The following is a 20,243-nucleotide window of genomic DNA, read 5'->3' on the forward strand; positions in this document are numbered from 1 at the left end:
GATGTGTTGTTTAGAGTAAACGTTGATTGGAAATATTACTTTTGCCATGCGGCTATACACTGAAGCAAGATGGCGAACTCAATTGTAAGAAACGTGGTGCATATATAAAGCAACAGGTGACACAGAGGGAGTTGATGATAATAGTGGAACTGCAAATGGACTTCAGTTAAATGTGCAAGAGTTAAAGGCATCGCACAATATGTTGTAAATCAGCACTAAAGCAGTAATGTTGGTTGTGTTAATTGAAACTGTGTAATTAGTTATTGAATTGTTTGAACAATGAAAATCTGGAAAAATGGTATATTGAAACTGTTAAAAAAAAGACAGGATTCATGGCAGGACTTTAAATAAGCCAGTCTAGAGTTTTCACTTTATCACCCCAGGGCAGTTTTGGCTTTGTGCTTTGGATTGTTTTAATGCCAAAACGGGAATTCTTGTCATTTCCTCCCCATATGAGATTACTTTGATACATCCCTTTTCTTCTTGAGAAGCTTCCCAGTCCCTGCTGAAAAGCAGAACTATAAACACAAAGCTGCCACTACCCTGCATGACTGCAGGAATAGTGTTAATGTTGGATTTGTAACCCTGTCTTTAAAGGTTTCAGTTTGGTCCTTTGATCCCACCACCTTTTGCCACATCTACAACAGCATATGGATATCCTTATCTTATCCACTTTAACAACCATTTTCAACAGCATGACCTGAGCTGTGATAGAGTGCTTTCAACCTATTAGTGGTTGAAGTTAAAGGTCTTTAAAATGGTTAAACAGCCTTCTCTTGCTTCTGTAGAGATATCTACAGAACACTTGTCATGGTTTAATGATAGCTTGAAACACGCTTACAGATATTTGCAGATATCTTGCAAATCACTTTTTTGACACACAGGTTCTTGGCCATTCAACTAAATAGATGGCTCCTTAAGGTAACTGTGCACTGAAGTGAAATTAGATTTTGAAGAGTAAAGTTTTTGATATTTCATCTTTCTATCTAGATTTGATTTCTCACAGCTAAACATGATAACATTGAGTGTTATAGGAATGTAAAAATTGTGCGACATTTATAATTTCTTCCAAATGGCTTACTGGGATGCCATGTGTTCAAATTAACACACAAGACAATAACTTTGCCCACAGGGTTTATTAACATACAGAAGCAATAACTTTATGCATTGTTTAATTTCAATGGAAAAGGCACTTGACCAAATGTAACCTAGAGACATCAGTGAATGGTATGGAATCTAACACCTGCTCCAATTACTAACCAGCACTCCAGATTATTGTAAAAAAAGGCACCTTTTAAAGCAGTTTTCCCCATTTCAAAAGAAGCTCAGGTAATTCAATTTTGCCGTGCAAAACTCTTCTATTATAGCCATTTTTTGTCAGCTTGGTGTTGGGTCGATTCATTAATCACCTGCCAAAAAGAAAACCCATTTGAAAAGGTACAGCAAGAACCAAGTAGCAGAAATAGAGGTTGAGGAGCTGGCACACAAGATATAGGTTGAGCTGTAATGGTCCTCAATTTACATATTGTATAACCAAAGTGAATCCAAGGAAGGGAAACTGCCATTTCTGCCAATCACTAATGCCCGTGGAGGAAAAAAATATGTCCGGGACATGTTTAATCTGTTGGCCAGGACTGGTCACTTCTTTACCAAACTAGAGTCTTGGCCAGATATTAAGGATACAACAGCAGTTATCCAGATACTGGATTATCTGACTATAATATTACAAAGAAGAAACCTAAATAAATGTTCATAAAAACCACTAAAAGTTAGTCTTGATACACAACGTTGGAATTGTCCAGCCAGGAAATATATAGTGTATAAAAGTCAACATTAGGGAGTTGTGCATCTTTCACATCATTCTTGATTCATTTGAAGTCATACCTAGAATTACACACCATTGCATGTGGTCTCAATGAGTTTAGAGAGGATTAAAGTTTTTATAGGATTGAGCCACAACCAGAACATTGCTTACCCTTGGAGAAAAAAAAACCGCACAATATACATTTATGCACAATTAGTTTAAATTTACAGCTATATCATGAATGGATTCTTAAACTATTTGCTCATTTTATCACTTATACATACATGGCCATCTTTGGTTTCAATGGTCTTTATCACAACCTTCTTGAAAAAGGAATCAGCCATGGACCTGGATTCAAGGCTGGTTTCTAAGAAAGAAATTAGAGAAGTTATAGTTATAGTTGGAAGGATTTACTTGCCACCATTGAAAGGCTTGTGCCTAAACATTTGGCACAACGGCACTAAAACCCTAAGATTTGTTAATCCAATGATAAGCATGCAGCATTACAAGCACAAACCATCAGTATTTATATTTCTTCACAAAACATTACTACCAAATAGGAGTTGTACCTTTTTTAAAATCGTAAAGCAGTCTAAACTACTAATACTGCCCTGTAGTGTTCATCACTATAATAATCTCAAATTTCAGATGGCTACTGCCACATTACATTAATATTGAAGTTGTATTGAAGAATATCGTTAATGCCTGAAACATGTTTATTTGCATTGGTGTAAGCATGCGAGGTGTAGTTAATGTACCCAGCGGGTTTCTCATTGATAGGATTTAACCATTTTGCTAGTTGAATGTGCACAACACATGGCTCCCTGCCAGATGCATTTCCTGCTAATGCTGGCAGTCCTGCTCTCAAGGTAGGCTGTCTAAATAACAGCATGTCAGCAACATCTACAACACTTATACAATTGCACTTGATATGACTTTCTGGGACTCTAAAACCAGAACAGCTTCAGTCCTGAATCATGGGGATTTAGTCTTATGAAAGATTAGTCTCTTTAGCCTTCTTGTTTTGCACAGAAGAACTTGGTTCCAAGACATTTTAAAAAGTCCCTTAACATCCATGACTTGCTATAAAGATCCATTTAACTATTCCAGTTGAGTGATCTAGAGGAACTTGCTTTAGAACAAATAAAAGCACTGGACACCAGCATGAAATTGGGAACTTGTCTATCTTGAGGTGCAGACAAGATGAAATTTGCCACATTTAATGACTAGTTTTATTTCAACTCTAATCATGAGAGGATTCAAACTTGAAGTAACCAGTTAACCTTCTCTCTGGCACAATGCCATAATGTGAACAAGACGTCACACACTAGATAACATTTAACTTTTGACCTTATACCACAGGGCTACATTCCACACAGGACAACTGCAGTTGTCCAAAGTGTGCCCTTTTACCTAGCAGTTTAGATTCTCTGGAGTTAATGACTAGATCTGCACTTACATGTAACTGCTAAACTGATGAGTTGATCTGATAGCTCTAGTAGCTGGAATATACTGATGTGACAGTATAGTTCCCATGCAGACTACAAAGTCAGTTTTACAAGTCCGTGTTTGAAGTATGATGTATTGCAGAGGCATTTGATATTTAAAGTGCCCATTATAAAAAGAAGTTTTGAAATAAGGCATCCAGCAAGCATTTCAAAATGCAACTAATAGAAGAAATGACAAACAAGAGCTGTGGCGGTGGCAATACAACACAGGTGGATTGCAGATAGAAAGCTCTTTTTGGCTACAACAGACATGCAGTAAGTTATTGAACCCAACTGCACTACTGCTGGCGAAGATCGCATACCTGTCTGAAACTCTGCAGGTTCTTCTTGGCTTCCTCTCGCTGAAGCATTTCATCTTGGATTCTGAAATAGTGGAAAAATCTTACGTCAGGGAAATAGGAGCATTTTTAAAACTTGCTGGTGCCTTCATTTGAAACGGAAAGATCAGAAGAATTCATGAGCAAATCGCAACCTGGGTTACTCCGGAGTTTGAGTCGCTTACTTTGGAAATGAATGGAACTATAAAACCCTAAAACTTTTATGGGCATTTGAATCACCAGGAGTTAACTGCAGTGAATGTTAATACAGTACTTGCCTGCAATAAACAGAAGTGAGCGACTATGAGCTACTCTGCTTTGAACCTTGTCATTTTTAAGTTCCAGGATTCAGTGTTGATTTAGTATGCAATTTACTCCAATGAATAATGAATCTTAACATTTTGGAAATAATGAAAACTGCTTAGTTTAAATTCCACTTAAATATCCCATATTATCTTCATAATAAAAAATGGATAGAATGATTAAATTTAATTCAATTTATTTGTATATATCGCCTTTCACAACAAGCTTGCCCCAAGGCGCTTAACAATGCAAGTGACCATACATGTTGTGAATACAAAACAGAAAAGACCAGAAGACAATGGAGGAGAGGAACCAAAATCTTCTTAGTAAGGAGAAAAAAAAAACTCTAGGGGTCCAAGGTCAACTGGCTGCCCAAAACCTTTGGGCATGTTAACATTATACAATAAAAAAATAAATAAATTAATGAGGGTAATAATTCATCCATCATATATTCTGTACAGTATGTCAGTACTCCACGCAGATCTCTGTAGACCAGCAAAATCCTCCTAAACTATATCCACGATGTCCCTCTTGGATCCATGGCAGTGATGCAGCATCCAACTCAGATGGTGCCCAGCCCGGGCGCCATCGGGACAGGTGGGGAGGAGAATTGGATAGTGTCTTGTTTCTTGTACACATATAGTGTAGAAAATAATAATCCAGGATGACGATGTGCCACTCGAACAAACTCTTTATTTTAACTCGTAACTTCGAACCCGTTAACTCCTACATTTACCATAGCCTGTTACCCTGAGCAACCTTTAATCCCGCTCTGCCCTCCACCAATCAACATACAGTTTCACTGCTGAAGCACACAAATATTACAGATAGTTTGATTAGAACAGATGTATCTACCTGGTGGGCCGACACAGAGACACACAATGGCATGTCCGTCGACAATCTGGGCATCAGAGTGCTGCTCTAGAGCCTAGTGGTTTTGATCACATAGATGGCCGGGGCAGAAGACACGCTGTAGGACACCCTGGATCGAATTGGACTGGAATACTGGCGGCTTGAGTAAGAAGTATGAGATGGTAGGTCTCTCTCCACCAAACATCCCTTTGTACTAAGAAGATTGCCTTTTAGTTACACTGGACATTTTATAATTCTCCTCGTTGTTTAATGCTATTTTCTTTTGGGACTTCAGTAAGTTTACCAAGCTGTTCAAACACACCCCGGGAATTGATTGACGCCCCGGGGAACCAGTTAAAGAGATGAAAGAGGAGACCAGAGGTTTGGACACTGCTCTTCGCTCTGAGAGACTTAACCCACTTAACCCACACATCGCCATCGAAGGTCTTTTCAATACTTTGGCTGTTTTAATACACTGTAATAAATTTAATAAAGCAGAATACCAAAGTTATGTAATATAATGATACTGTATGTCTTACATTTACACCAAAAACAATTATCCCACAGACAACAAGGCAAAAAGAGTGAAATTGACACTTTATTGCAAACCAGTAAGGTTGATCCACCGGTGAAGTGTTAACAAATTCCCACATTGCGAAAACATGCCCTTCGAGAACAATCTAGTATCAGTCACTAAAAGGCACTAATAAACCCCAGGAACATTGGCAAGGACGCTTATCTGGCAAAACCATGGTTATATACTATTAGCTGGGCGTCTGTAGAATAGATCTTAGTCACTTTTTGGAGAGGCACAAATTTTTGTTTGGTTGGGAGGGGAGTGAGACCACTCCCTGTCCATCACAGCACGGTCCCAGTCTGGGAACAGCAAGTGGTCTTATAAACCCCAGCAACATTTGCAAAGGCACTTACCTGAGAAAACCATGCTTATGTTCTATTAGCTGAGGGTCTGTAGAATAGATTTGAGTTACGTTTGGAGAGGCACAAATTTTTGTTTTGTCAGGAATTACACTTTTTCCTGTCTAGCAGTGCACAGTACTGTGTCAATTTGCAAAGACTAAGTGATATAAAAACACCAAAAAGATTGCAAGAAAGCAAAAAATGAATGAAGAACGGGAATTTCCTATTACCTGTGGGTCTCTTTATCACATTCCACCTAGTTTTGAGGATGTACAAATTGTTGTTGTGCTATAAATGTGACTTTATGTGGTCCAGGATTTTATTTCTGAGGCAGGTTTTAGGGAGCTTTTATTTTGAAAGGTGCTGCCAAGCTAGTGTCGCTAAATGTAGCTTCAAGCTACTGACATTGTTGCTCTGTGACTACTCAAGTGTGTTCTACGGCTTGTCGCTGTGTACTTCTCCAAAAAGTTTTGCTTTGGCAAACGTTGGCAGTAAAAAAAGGTTTAGGCGACTAATGTTAACCGACAGGTTTGTTGTTATCCCTTTTGGGAGCACTGCCGACTTTGTTGAGGCTGGCACTTTACCTGTAGGCGGAGAGGACAGCAATGCAAATCATAGGGATAACGAAGTGCCCATCTTGGAATACAATAGGGAGCCCAACAGATACGGTAAGACTGTTTAAGATTTATTATTTTTATTCGTAGTAATAATTGTAGTGGTAATTCTACGTAGTAGTATAAGCATAACGTGGCACTGTTGTGAAATGCACTTCTGCTTCCCATAAATAAATCAATTAAACCTATTAAAGAAAAACGAAAGTCAAAGTGCAATAATAAAGCGGTCGAAATTTCTACTTTTCAGTTTTGAGTTCACTACTAGATCGAACGGTGCACTACGTTTTACAGTAATTTAGTACATACACCTATTACAAATTAGGGTAATAACCCGGTCGGGGTAAGCACTCTTGATAAATCTCTTCTCCTGAAGATTGTTTTAAACCATTTTTTGGTTTTTTGGAGATGAATTATTTTTACTATTTATTGTCACTATCACAAGATGCATATATACATTGTAGTAAGTTTGAAAAAATGTGCATTTCTACATTTCCTACCGGAACGACTTGAGTTTCTGAAAGCAGCGGTACAGTACGTGCTACAATGCTAGTCCGGAGATTTAATGCCTGTACCTTTCTTCTGGTAATGTCTCTGATAGGAATTTCAATTCAATGCAAATTGTGACAACGAAGGATTGCGTTTTTTAGTAGGTAGACTGTAAAAGTCTCAATCAGGGAGTGGGGAATTGAAAATGAATGCTAGTCATGTGTGGATTACCCTTCGTCTTTGACCTTACGCAGTGTTTTCTCGGTTTACCTCACCCTAACATACAGTACACCCCGAACTTTGTAAAATCACTTTCGGGTTTACTGTCATAAATATTATAAAGTGTGTCGTTTAATTAAAAAATTCGTTGATGTAAACATATTGCAGAAACCATCCCGTTATCTTCTAATAGTGTAACTGATCTATAGTTTTGTTGACTGCCTATAGGAATTTCACAATTTCCCTGTATTTCTACTCGTTTGAACGAGTTCAAATGGGTAATTGAATACAACAGCTGTATGCGAAATAAAATGTCACAGTACCCTGCGCTCAGATGCACTGTCCTTTGGAAATTCAGATATTTATGCAACCTCTCTGGCTTCATTTTGTTTTACACGTACTTTCAAATACAAGGAAGCAGTTTATTTTTAAGCAGTTGTATTATGTAGCTGGGTATATACACAAGCATGGATTCTTTTTCACATAGACACTACTGAGTACAATTTGCTTATGTTCTGCAATTGTCATAGAATGATGTGTGATTTGCTCAGCATCCAGATGCAGCCATTGAAAATGTACGGCACAACTCCGTACCGCGCGAAATTATCTGCAGTTCACCGCGTTGTACCGCAGTACGTGATTGCCTGGCCAAAATGACCGACAGGGGCACTCGTGGTGCATTGGTTGTTAGTTAAACGATTTAATCATTTAATCTCTTTACTGTGCATGTTTTAATCCGTTTAATATTGAATATGAATATGGCATTTTACAACTAAAGGTAAATTTTAGTAGCTGAGCATAAAAAGAAGAGGAGCATAACGCGTCTGAAGGTCATAAATGATATTGATTTAGGAACATAAACATATTATGTAAACTTTATATGGCTGATATTGGTAGTATAAAAAATACACACCAGCATTCCACTTTCTTCCTAAACATTTTAAGCATCAAAGTCTTTCATTTAGTTACGTAATTTGGTATTTTGAAAAGTGCTCCTTCTGACTATTATAAGTTTATATACTTCATAAAAAGTTATAATGTTTTAACCCTTTCTCTGAATATTTGCACTCGTTATTGCAGTAAAAAAACATACTTTTTAGAATTTGATTAATAGGGAATATAATACGGAATCGCGTATCTAAGGAAATTAATAACGATGTAATTATATTCATATAGCTCAAATTATCACATTAGTACACTTTGTAAACATTTGCATAAATTTGACTCATTCACCCATGATTACGTGATTGCCTACCCTTTTTAGCTACAGATTAAGTTATTAAGCAGTGTGTTGGTATAATGGCTTAGGCATGTGCCTTGCATGCGTTCGAACCAAGCTGTTGCTATGAGTTTTCTTTTAACAAATAGACATTTCTTTGAAAAACTAAAATAGCAAATATTATGGACCCTACATTGATATTTTTTATATTTCTAAATATCACAACATATTCGAAGCAAAGCGAGCCCTGCATTACAAACTCCAAGCGTTTCATTTTGCCTATTGCTACAATATCAACAGCAATGAAGTTAAAAGGAACATGTCAAAATGTTTCCAAAATAACCACAAGTGAATGAGTTGAGGGGTTTGATAATAATAGAGAAATCATAACAATGACCCAGTGTTGCTAATCATGCATACCCAACTGAAAGAAGGAAATTTTAGTGATCCAGTGATCCTCCCCAGGCTCCGAACACAGACTACTGCCACTTTTCCACTCCCCAATCATCGTGCTTATAGTCGTGATATTTTTGTGCTGGATCATCATGGATGCTATCATGGATGTGCTGTGCTAAGTCCGTGATATGTTCAGAATTGTCTGGAATATGAGTACTACATACAGCTGCTTATCACCCTAATAGAGGATGGCCTAAAACTGTGATTATAGCAGAAAGCATAGGGTTAGTTCCATTCTAATACATCTGAGTCACACTCAGACTAAAAGCAGAACTATTTACCCATGCCAATAAACCTAAATAATCACCTCTATAAAAGGGGATTACTCCTATGAGCATCTTGTCTAGCAATACAAACCGAACATGAGCTTTGATTATTATTTGTGGCTGATATGACAACACCAAGAAGGTATTGATTCCATTTTCCCCATGAGAGTAACTCTCTTTATGCTTAACAGGCATTCTGTCAGCGCCCCCCCTCAGGAAGCCTGACAGACACAGAAACAGTAACAACATAATTATTTCTGTTCACGCAGTCTCTGGTGCAGTGGCTCGGTGGCAGTGTGACGCGTAGATCCAGCGATCTCATCCTGTCACTCGTATGGCAGAGTTGGTAGTCAGTTGCACTTGATATGGTCCCTCCTCAGCGGGGTTGCAACATATGGCAGGGTATCTTCTTTACCAACACCCACTCGCCAGATACCAGGTCATGTCTTCCCTCTACTGGAGGTCCCCAAGCATCCAGCACCTATTCACCAGCCCCAATTAACAACCTACAATACAACAATAGAGAATTAGATAGCAAATTCAACTGTCCATAAGCCAAATTTGGCCCTCCAGGAAGTTTCGTTGGTTGGCCCGTGATGATATCAAACAGGTTCAGTTACACAGTTCTGTTTGATCCAGCCCAAAGGCTACACAGGACCGCAGGCAGAGCATCTACCCACGGTGTTCCTTCAGTCTGATGTTTTGTTGATCCTTCAGAGTTCTGTTCCTCCGTTCCACTGTTCCTGTAGACTGAGGGTTATGGGGGCAATCCCATCTCACCCTAAACAACACAGCCACAGCCTGACACACCTTCCCTGTGAAGTGTGTCCCTTTTTCATAATACAAGTGGCAGGGCAGTCCCCACTGAGGGCTTCAAGTGTTTGGCAATCACAGAGGCAGTGGCCTCAACCCACTGGGAAAAAAGATCCACCATCATTATAAGAGCCCAGGTTTTCCTTTACATAACAGTAAGCTACAATAGCCAATTTGCCAGTACATGCAAGGTTCCTCTGGAGCAGGCCTTTAGAGCTGTAGCACCTGTACCTTTGACAAGCATCACATCGAGATACAACATTGGTGGCTACTACTCAAACCCGGTCCCCACTCCCACCCAGTTTTGGGAAAACCGGCACACCATTTGACTCACACCTGGGAGTCCGACAGAATGCATTTGTCGGGCTACAAAGGCATTAGTCTGTGAGGGCATGCAGGGCATCCGGTGTGCTGGCAGTACCACACCTCATCATCATGCAGCAGCTCCACTTTCTTTTCTAACCATGTCCATTTCTCTGTTTTAGAGGGCCCAGCCTGAATGTCCTGTAGCTGTCCCCTTTTCACCAACAGAGGTTTCACTGGGGTCTCAGACTCCTGCTCTCCCAGGGCTGCTCGTCTGGCAGTTGCATCTGCAAAATTGTTCCCCCGAGTTACTGGAAACATTTATTTATTATGTCACTTATACTTTACCACAACTACTTCAGTCGGCAGCTGCAAAGCTTCTAACAATTCAGAGACAAACCCAGCATTCTTAACTGGAGTCCCTGCCATGGTGAAGAAATTCCTATTCCTCCACAGCCATCCAAAATTGTGGCACACACCACATGTGTAGATAGAATCTGTATAAATTGCTACAGTTTTCCATTTAGCATATTTACAAGTTTCAATTAAATCTTTTTATTCTGTCTGCTGGTTCTACACCAGATTATTCACAGTTTATACAGCCAGGCAGGTAGCCTGCTCAACACATAAACACAGCCCCTTGGCCACCGCATCAAGGGGTCCTGAATAATCACCCACCAGACAATGCCTACCTCCATGTTCCTGCGCCAGCACAGCAGCTCACAACCCATTTCTTTCACTTACATACAGATTACATACAGATGATCCGTCTGAGGGAATACAGCACAGGGCCAGTGCCTGCAAGAAAGCTTGGTTCAAATAATTAAAAATGGTTTCTGCTGGAGGGGCAATTTTGTCTTTAGACTGCACTACCCTCCTTAAGCCAGTTCGTCACCAGGTGAACTTGTTCTGAGAAGGAATTCACCCTGGCTTTATTATGTAGCTGGTTATATACCTTTTTTCCCGTCAGAAGATCTAATACTTGGAGTAGCCCAGCCTTATGGATTCCCTCACCAGGTAAAACAATCACAATACCCTAGAGCTTTATTGAGGTAGTTCACATAAATGCTGTCTCATACAGTAATTCCTTAAAAATGCTGCAGCGCATCCCAGCCCAATAGGTCTGGTGTGTCCCCCACCCACATCTGTAGTTGAAACTGTACATCTTTTCCCAAGCTTATTGTGACAGCTTGTATCTCCTTTAAACACAACCCTTGCCCCCCCTACTCCTGTAGTCTCCTGCCACCCTTTAGAAAACTTTATATCACATCTTTTTGCTGGTTTGGTCAATAAGCAGGACAACTGTGCTCCTATGTCCTCCAATAGGGGAACCTGGACACCATTTACTGTACACTGTAAGATTATTTGTCTTTTATTAAATCCTGAGATAAATTTAGGGAGGCAACAAAGGGGTTTCTTATCTTTTAAATCTATTATTCCACACAAGGCTCTTGTTTCAGCTTCTTACATGTTCTTTAACTGTGAAATCAATTCTATTTCTTACAATTTTCCCAAAAATCCCCTGTTTATTTTACAGTAACTGCACACCAGCTTATTAGTAGTTTTATCTTGGGGCTTTGTCCCCTTTTTCCCAAAGGGCTAGTTAACACACCACCCATCTGGATATGCCCAATCAGGATATTTATCCCAGTCCTCATTATTTTCTTGAAGGGGTGTTGTACTGATTTAATACATCTTGATAGTAATATTAATATGAAGTCGTGTAACTAAGCAGCTAAAATATTTTGAAAACATTTTGGACATTTTGAAAACAGTTTGACATTCTTTTTGACAACTTGTATTGTTCTTATAGTGGTAATGGAGAACATAATGTACAGTTTTAAAGTTGTTAAGTGCGCGTTGGTGTAATGGCTTAGGTGTGTGCCTTGTATGCTGGAGGTTGGGGGTTTGAACCCAGCTGTTACCATGAGTTTTCTTTTAACAAATAAACATTTCTTTGAAAAACTAAAATAGTAAATATTAACAACACTATATTGAAAGTTAAGTGATTTAAGTGATTAACCTTTTCCATGAATACTTGCACTCGTTATCACAGTAAAAGAAACATATACTTTTTAGAATTTGATTAATAAGGAATCTAATATGGAATTGCGTATCTAAAGAAATTAATAAAGATATTAATTTAAGGATCTAAATATATGTATTTATATAGCTGGTAGTATTACTGTAATACACTTTCTTTGTAAACAAGTTTTATTTTTAATTTGACTCATTCACACCTGATGAAGTATTATGTACACTATATTAACATGTTTTTTTTGTATATATATTATAACATATTCACACGAGAAGAAGGCTCCACGGACGAAACATTGTGTTTTCTTTCTTCTCTTTTCAGCATGGAATAAACCTATTACTTGTTCCATAACATATTCAGTGTTAAGTTATATTAATAATGAAATAAAAATGTGAATTAGCAAACGTGAATACTGTCAACTGTTCAACCAGTTTAATTCAAGACACTTTATTCAGTGGGGCAATTTAATAGACGCCTCAGGCCTTAAAACAAAATCGTATATATTGTAATTAGAATAACAAAGCGGATTTAAAATACCACTGAAACTATAATAATGTGTCTGGTTATTATTAACAGTATTAATTTAATAATAATAATTTCAAGCTTCTTGTGTCTTTTTAAGAGTCATTATTTTCTTCAGTTTTCATAAGCTTTGTTTATTAAAATATCTATGAGACACGATGTTTCAGATGTCAATAAATTTGTGAACAAATGACACAGAGCCTGCAACCTGCTGTGATTCAGACACAGAATGGTTAAAAATGGGAACAGGTGAGACAAGCAGAGGGAAGGGCAATTACGTTCTCTGCAAGCTAGTCAAAGAAATAAGTAGGCGTCTCAAAGCTCAAAGCCCAGCAGCAACAATAATTAATACAGTGTGTATTCTCCTGTCACGGTATAAAATAGAACAAAGCAGAGTACATAACGTGGTTATGTATCAGGAATGTTTGCAAATGTTGCGATAATTGTACAGTTTATGCTTTTGGAAAAACATTCGTTTTCGAGCAGGTAATTGCTCACTTCTGCTGCCGTAGAGTGTTTTGGAATCTGCATGCTCTCTCCGCATAGTTATTGACAATGAAAATGTCTCTGGAATAATCATACTATATAAATGATAAAGCAGACGCTATGGAGATCAAAAATTCGCAACGGAAAGCAAGTGGTTTGACATGTACAGTAAATGTGACACCTGTGGCGTGTTGAGTGCATATCCTACAGTGTGAGCTCATTTGCAAGGCTATTAAAAAAGGTTGATTGAGTTCTGGGTGTAGCGATTTTCAACTGTTTCCTGCCAGTCTTGGGCGAAGGGAACCTGTCTTTCATTGGAAGGTTCGCCTATTCTACTCGGTCATGAGAATATAAGGGGGAAAGAAAAGTGCCCGCGGTCATTTTTTTCACTGACAGACAAAGTTGTGTTGTGTTAACACAAACTGCTTAACAGAGCCGCTTGTAAGAGCAAGGTGACTTTCTGCTATCTTAATCATTTTTTACAGCTTTTAAAGTAACGCAGTGTTTGAGTTAGGCAGGAACACATCATTGTATCTTATTTTTTATTTCATTTCTAAAAATAAATATAAGGCAATCAGTAATCAAATGTCCTGTTTTTCTTAAAACTTGGTTTTCCATACTGTAGTTTTAAAACTTGAACAGAGACGCATGCATACAGTGCGATGTCGTATAGTTTTAAAGCCACTACAGTATAGTTTGTGGGAAATACATTTATTTGTACTGCATCAAAGCTTAACTCATTCAGAGCGCCCGACATTACAAACTCCAAGTTAAAAGGAACATGTCAAAATATTTCCAAAATAATCACAAGTATTTCAAGTGATAATAATAGAGAAATCATAACAGTAAGCATGCAATCCAACTGAAAGAAGGACACTTAAATCAACATGAAAAGACTGTATATAAATCAGTTAAAACACTTTTTATGCACGTTGAGGCCTTGTGTAAGCTGTAAGTTCTTTTTACTTCTTAAATATTTGAAACACTTTAATTTTGTAAATGCAACACGCATTCCGTACAGAAATAAAATGTCCACCTGTAATATTTTAGCTGCTTAGTTATAAGATTCTATATTCATATAACTATCAAGTGATGTTAAATCACTACAACATTTATCTTTTTACAATAACAGCAAGTGGTGTTCTTTCTACATACTCTTAGAAAAGGATAAAACGTTATAACTTTTTATAAAGTACACAATAAAAGCTTAATAATGTTAGAAAAAGCATGTTAAAACCAGAATCCACTAAGTTACCAAGTTAAAGATTTTGATTAATAAAATATTTATAAATAATTAAATTATGATGAAGGTGGAAGGCTATGTACTTTTGTCCAACTGAGCAATCTGCTTTTTTTAAATATACCAACTTTTTAATGTTTAATGTTTAACATGCTGTAATACAGTTTAAAATTATTAAAAGTCTAAACGGTATACAACTTAAATTCTTAATTGAAAAAAGATTGTCCCTCAGCAGTGACCGGGATTTGAAACCGGGCATTTTCTGGCGATAGCTCAAATGCTGTATATGAGACGTTAAGGTTTATTAGCTCCACCTGGTGGTTTTACAAGGTACTTCCAGATACTATTATCCCATTTAAAAAAAACATGAGGTATATTGTGCTATGACTACTTCGTTTTAATGCAACATACCTCGCTCATTTTGAATGGCTGGATCTGTTTAATTAATGGTTAAGAAGGTACATATTTACTATGTAAAATTGTGAAGATTAAATAATTTGACCTTTATTAAATTGTCTCTTGTTTGAAATCTTTTTTTTTACCTTTCCTATGTTCTAATATACGTTTAACACATTAAGAAATCTCATGCAGACCTAGAAAGAACATGCCAGTTCAATTTCAAAAGGTGTCTGGAATTGAACCCAAACCCTTAGAGCTATAAGACACATTTAAGAATAACTTTCAAAATGTAATATACAGTATATTCAAAGATCTTTTCTTTTCAACAGAAAAGGAAAGGGTGAGTTTTTGTCTAGATAAAAGTTTATTAATAAATTCGACATTCAATTTTATAAATTAGTTTTAATAAGGTTTTTATTCAATATGTGTTTTCAAATTTTTGTTGTCATTTAAAGACAGAAACAGAGAATTCACTATTTTTAAATCATAACAGCAAGGACATTTTCTCTAAAGCTCCTTTTAAATATAGCCTTATACATGAAAACACATACAAGTAAAGGAATATTGGTCAATTATACTTAATTTATTGTAAGGTTTTCTAATTATGCCTGTAGATCACAATGGAAAGAATGAGAAAATATTCAGGCACTGGAAGCACTTATAATTTTCAAAAGACAAATACAATCCATGACTCTTCTCCCAAAAAGGCTTCCTTATAAAAAGAACAAAAAACCACAAAGTGCACATGGATGTTAATCCCAGTTCAGCTGCTATTTTTCTCTACAGACACACTTAAAGCCTGGAACAGCAGAGACTTCAGCTCAGTGTGCAGCTCTGCTCGATGTCATCAACTGTAACACACTTTAATTGCATGGGGCAGTGTTCAGTATTAAGCCACATTCAAGAGGTTATATTTTTTGGAAAGTGATTTCTGTGTGCGAGTGGTGCTGTCCTGTAGCTGGTCGGTGTCAGTGTGAGAAGTTCTGTCTTGTAACTGGCTGTTGTCTGTGTGTGTGAGCGGTGCTGTCCTGTAGTTGCCCATTATCTGTGCGTGACTGGCACTGTCATGGCAGGCCGGTTACCTGTGTTTGAGTGGTGCTGTCATGTAGCTGGCGATTGTCTGTGTGTGAGCTATGATGTCCAGTAGCTGGCTATTGTCTGTGTGTGACTGACAATGTGCTGTAGCTGGCCAGGTGTCTGTGTTTGAGTGGCGCTATCCTGCAGCTGTCAGATGTCTGTGGGTCAGCATTGGTGTCCTGTTCCTGGTCTGGTGTTCAATTACAGTAATTATACAGTAAGGAGAGAGCACTGGTCATTCCCACAGTTGTTTTCTATGTAACTCCAATGAATGTTCAAAAAGCAAAAGGTCTAAAAAACAAAAGGAAAATTTTCAAAATCTGACTTACAACTCCATTCATTTTCTAATCCACTTATCCAGTAATGTGTTGCAAAGTGGAGCCGGTGCCTAATGTGTCTACCTGTAAGTCTTTGGATTGTGGGATGAAACTGGAGCACCTGGTAGAAACCCATGCAAAAATGGAGAGAACATACAAACTCCATGCAGAAAGTGCCCCAGCAACTGAACCCAGGACCCCAGTATTGCAAAGCACCAATACTAACCACTGCCCAGAAAGATATCTGTTTATCACAAATGGAATTAAACAGGCCAAAAAATACCCTCAGGTTTTATTAAGTTTCATCAAAGGTTTGAGGTCATCGCCATCAACAGTCTTACCTACAGTGCCTTGTAAAATTATTCATACCTTTGTACGGTTTTCACATTTCCTTGCTTTGAAGATTGGTCATACATACTCACTTTTAAGTAGTAACTGATATTTGTTATATGCACAAGCTATACCACACATTCAAAGCAAAAATCAAAAAGAAACAAGAAACATACCTTTGAGAAATTTTCAGCTTTGAGCTCAAACACCTTAGAAGTCATAAGATAATACGAAATACACTGTCGAAAAATAGCAAAGAAGCCATAAGTCAAGCTTTGCAGTATTTGTAGATAAATATTATAAATTATAATTATATTACTTAGTTACTATATAATTATAGTAACTAATTAAGAGCTACTGGTTAGATATATCATAATTTAAAACAATGCTTCGACACCATATGCGCCTGAGCTACCAAGTGACTCTTTCTGAAACAGATAAAGGTTACTTCAGGCTGGGCCTTAGGGACAAAGGTCCTCCTACTTTTGTATTCCATGACACAGATAATTGAGATGAAGATGAATAATTGTTACAAATGGGGGGTTACAAAAATGTCAAAATCAGAGGTTGACCAAGCAGTTTAGTCAATAAGTAAAATAAATATTCATAACCCCCAACTTGTAAGTGATTTCTCCAGAATATACTGTACCTGAGTGGTTTGTATAATTAGGAGCGTGTGAATTCTTTGTTCTCTGGCACAGCTTTGAGGAAAAGAGTAATAATCCAGGCACACAAGTTTTTATTACAATGACAATACTCAAACTACACTACACACAACAAAACATACAACACACAAGTTACTCTATGAACAGTATTTATAAACAAGGCATTTCAGAAGCCTAACATTATAATCACCCAGAACCCCCCCTCCCCCAAACTTTTACTAAGTATGAAACTCTTAAATAATGCCTATAAAGGCCATATAACAGATGAGCTGCCTTCTAAATAAAAGCAGTACAACCAGCAGTTAAATCTCTCTCTCTGCAATCCTCGATGCCACTAAATAAATGGGAGCCTATCTCTCTATTCTATAAATGCACCATAAGCAGGAAAGACGTCTTTAACTGAGGTATCTTTTACCCAGGAAACTCAAGCTCCCTAAAAACACAGAACAGCAATTGTCCTCTATCAAGGTTCAAATACTTAGCTCCAGTCAGGGTTTGTTTAGATGATCATGAAGAATGCCTCTCACCTGGTGCAAGCTTCAAGTTTCAACTTCTTCCTCTTCTTTCTCTTTTTGCTCTTGTTATCTCTCTGTGGTCTTACTGTATATGGTGTGTGTCTGTACTGCTCATTGACAATCATTAACTCATGATTAATTACCTAGGTATACCCAGGTAAACTTAGCAGCCTGAAGCTAGTGACATTAAGTGATGGGAATGATCAGGAGGTGTATGTAAATACCCCAATTTTTATCAAAATAAAAGCCCTTCAGCTACCACAGTAGCGTATAAGGAGTACTGCAACATTAAGCGAAGTGACAAGCAGCTAAAACACCTGCTTTGTTATTTCTTCATGGTTACTTGAACATTCTGCCAAATTATTTTAGGGTACTTTTTTGAATTGTAAATCACCTCCACTGATCCCCAAGTTTGACAAATCTAAGATAATAAGAAGTTTTTATTAATTTTGCAGCTCTTTTTGTGAAATCAGAACACCTTGGCAATCTTTGTAGCCAAATGTATTCATGGTCTGAACGGAGAGATAACGATGTTCCAAAATTTTGGATGATAAATATTTCGCGAGAAATTCTCTAATATTAGTTTCTGTGTAAATTTTGCCTGGTTTGGCAAGTATTTTGGAAATCTGAATAGCTCTAGATTCCAGAAGGGTCTTGAAAGTCTATTGTTGCAGGTAATGCTGTCTGTTTCTTTGTCATTGATTGCAAGCTATTCAAAGACTCTTTCAGTGCTGCTGTACTATCCAGTAGAGTTGATGTGTAAGTGTTCAGTGGCTCCAGGTTTTTTTGTGTTTCATTAATAATTGGGATTCTCAACTGTGAGTACAGGGTTTGACCACCATATGTCTCTGTCTGATGCCTCTTTTATTTCTAAAAAAACACGGTTTCACCTACACTATGTGTTGGCGGTGTTGTGATGCTTTGGTCATTTGCTTTAATTCTAAATTTCTGTCCAATGCAGGAAAGTACCACCCAATAATGTCCACCTCTGCTTATTGACTTTCCTTCATATAGTTTATTTGATGGTATATTGCATTTTATCAACACTTCCAATTCCAATTGCAGTTCTCTGCCAGTGGAAATCCCGAGTGTTCATCACACCTGTGGAATGAGCTCTGGGAATCTGAATCACAATAGTTTCTGGACAAGAGATAAATTGTTGCTTCCGGACCACTGTTTGCTTACACTTTTCTGTGTGACTGTGTTCTCTGTCAAAAACTCATCTATTACTGCTACCAAAAAAGGACTGATTACACGTGTTTTGGTATGCAAGAAACTACAGTTCTGGCAGAAGTCTACATGGGAAGTAATAAAGGTGCTGTTTACTTGGCTACAAACTAGCCAGGACATAAGGAGAATTATTAAATCAGCTGGGTCATTTCCTCTCTTGAAATCTAGTGCAGGTATTGCTTTGCATATCTTATCGGATCTGCGCCTGTGGCTAGAAGGTTGTTGGTTCATATCCCATGGCTGGCACAGGAATCCTACTCCATTGGACTCCTGAGCAAGATCCTTAACCCCAACTGTTCCAGGGGTGCTGTATAAATAGCTGACCCTGCGCTCTAACCCCAAGCTTCTCTCCCCGTCTGTCATGGAGAGCAAGGTGGGGTATGCGAAAAGACAAATTCCTAATACAAGAAATTGTATATGGCGAATAAAGTGATCTTATCTAACACTGACTCTACCTGGGACATTGAAAAGTAGCTGCCAGGATTATTAATGGCCATTTTGACCAAATTTAGTAAACAGAGGCATAATCTGAAAACCTTCAGAATAGAATTCCAGATTAATTTTGGTCTGTATTGCATTTATATTACTGACACACTACATGACAGAATTAAACCAGCATTTGTTTAGGGTGTTCTCAAATCTACATGTTTTATTGACCCAATCAAGATTGCCAATTTGACAATTTGACAAAGAGTTCCTAACTTTCCACACATTCAGGGATTCTGATTTTTTCATTATTAAGAAAGAGTTGTTTAATATTTTTTAAATTAGCCTCAGAAATTGATGTAGTCCTGTCAATATACTTTCCATTTTTTGGTATTGCAGTAATCTGCCCGCATGTCAGTCCATATTGGGATCAAAAACAGGAAATTTAATTTTTTTTCCCGACAGTTTTGAACCAAAATAGGCATTGGGCCCTTTGTTCTCCAGCCCCAAAAATGAGATAATCCAGCGCTGTTTGAGCACCGATGCTGACATGTGATACATCAACTTCACATTTTATTTTTGGTTACAGCTGACTTATTATCTATAACACTTTTGCTTAACATCACATTTTTCTGAGCAACACAGATACCCTGCAGATTCAATATTTATGTCATTCTGTGTAAGACCAAAGTTAAACCACTCATTGCAAACATCGCATGCTTTTTCTTTGTTGGGTGATTTACAGATGTAGTACAGTTTCTGCCTTTACGGAACATTGCCAGTCATCCACTTTGTGTCAAAGATTTTTTTTTATCGTATGGTTTGTGTCACAGCTGTGGTTTTGATCCCAGTACTATGATCTTCAGTGTCAGCAATAGTTTGGTTGAGATCACAGTTGTTGTTTACTTTTCCCATCACTG

General features: G+C 37.7%; 1 protein-coding gene across 3 annotated transcripts in view; it reads left to right on the plus strand.

The window, feature by feature from the left end:
* Window positions 1-6,131: 6,131 nt before the first annotated feature.
* The window catches only part of slc12a7b (solute carrier family 12 member 7b), a 168,319-nt gene continuing 154,207 nt past the window's right edge, over window positions 6,132-20,243 (plus strand). For all 3 annotated transcript variants that reach the window (XM_088919322.1, XM_088919324.1, XM_088919326.1), the window contains exon 1: window positions 6,132-6,370. In XM_088919322.1, the coding sequence (XP_088775448.1) occupies window positions 6,217-6,370 (154 nt within the window). In that variant the 5' untranslated portion in view covers window positions 6,132-6,216. The remainder of the gene's footprint in view (window positions 6,371-20,243) is intronic.

This window comes from Atractosteus spatula, chromosome 6, assembly GCF_055471065.1.
Source record: "Atractosteus spatula isolate fAtrSpa1 chromosome 6, fAtrSpa1.hap1, whole genome shotgun sequence".
NCBI classification, from domain to species: Eukaryota; Metazoa; Chordata; class Actinopteri; order Semionotiformes; family Lepisosteidae; genus Atractosteus; species Atractosteus spatula.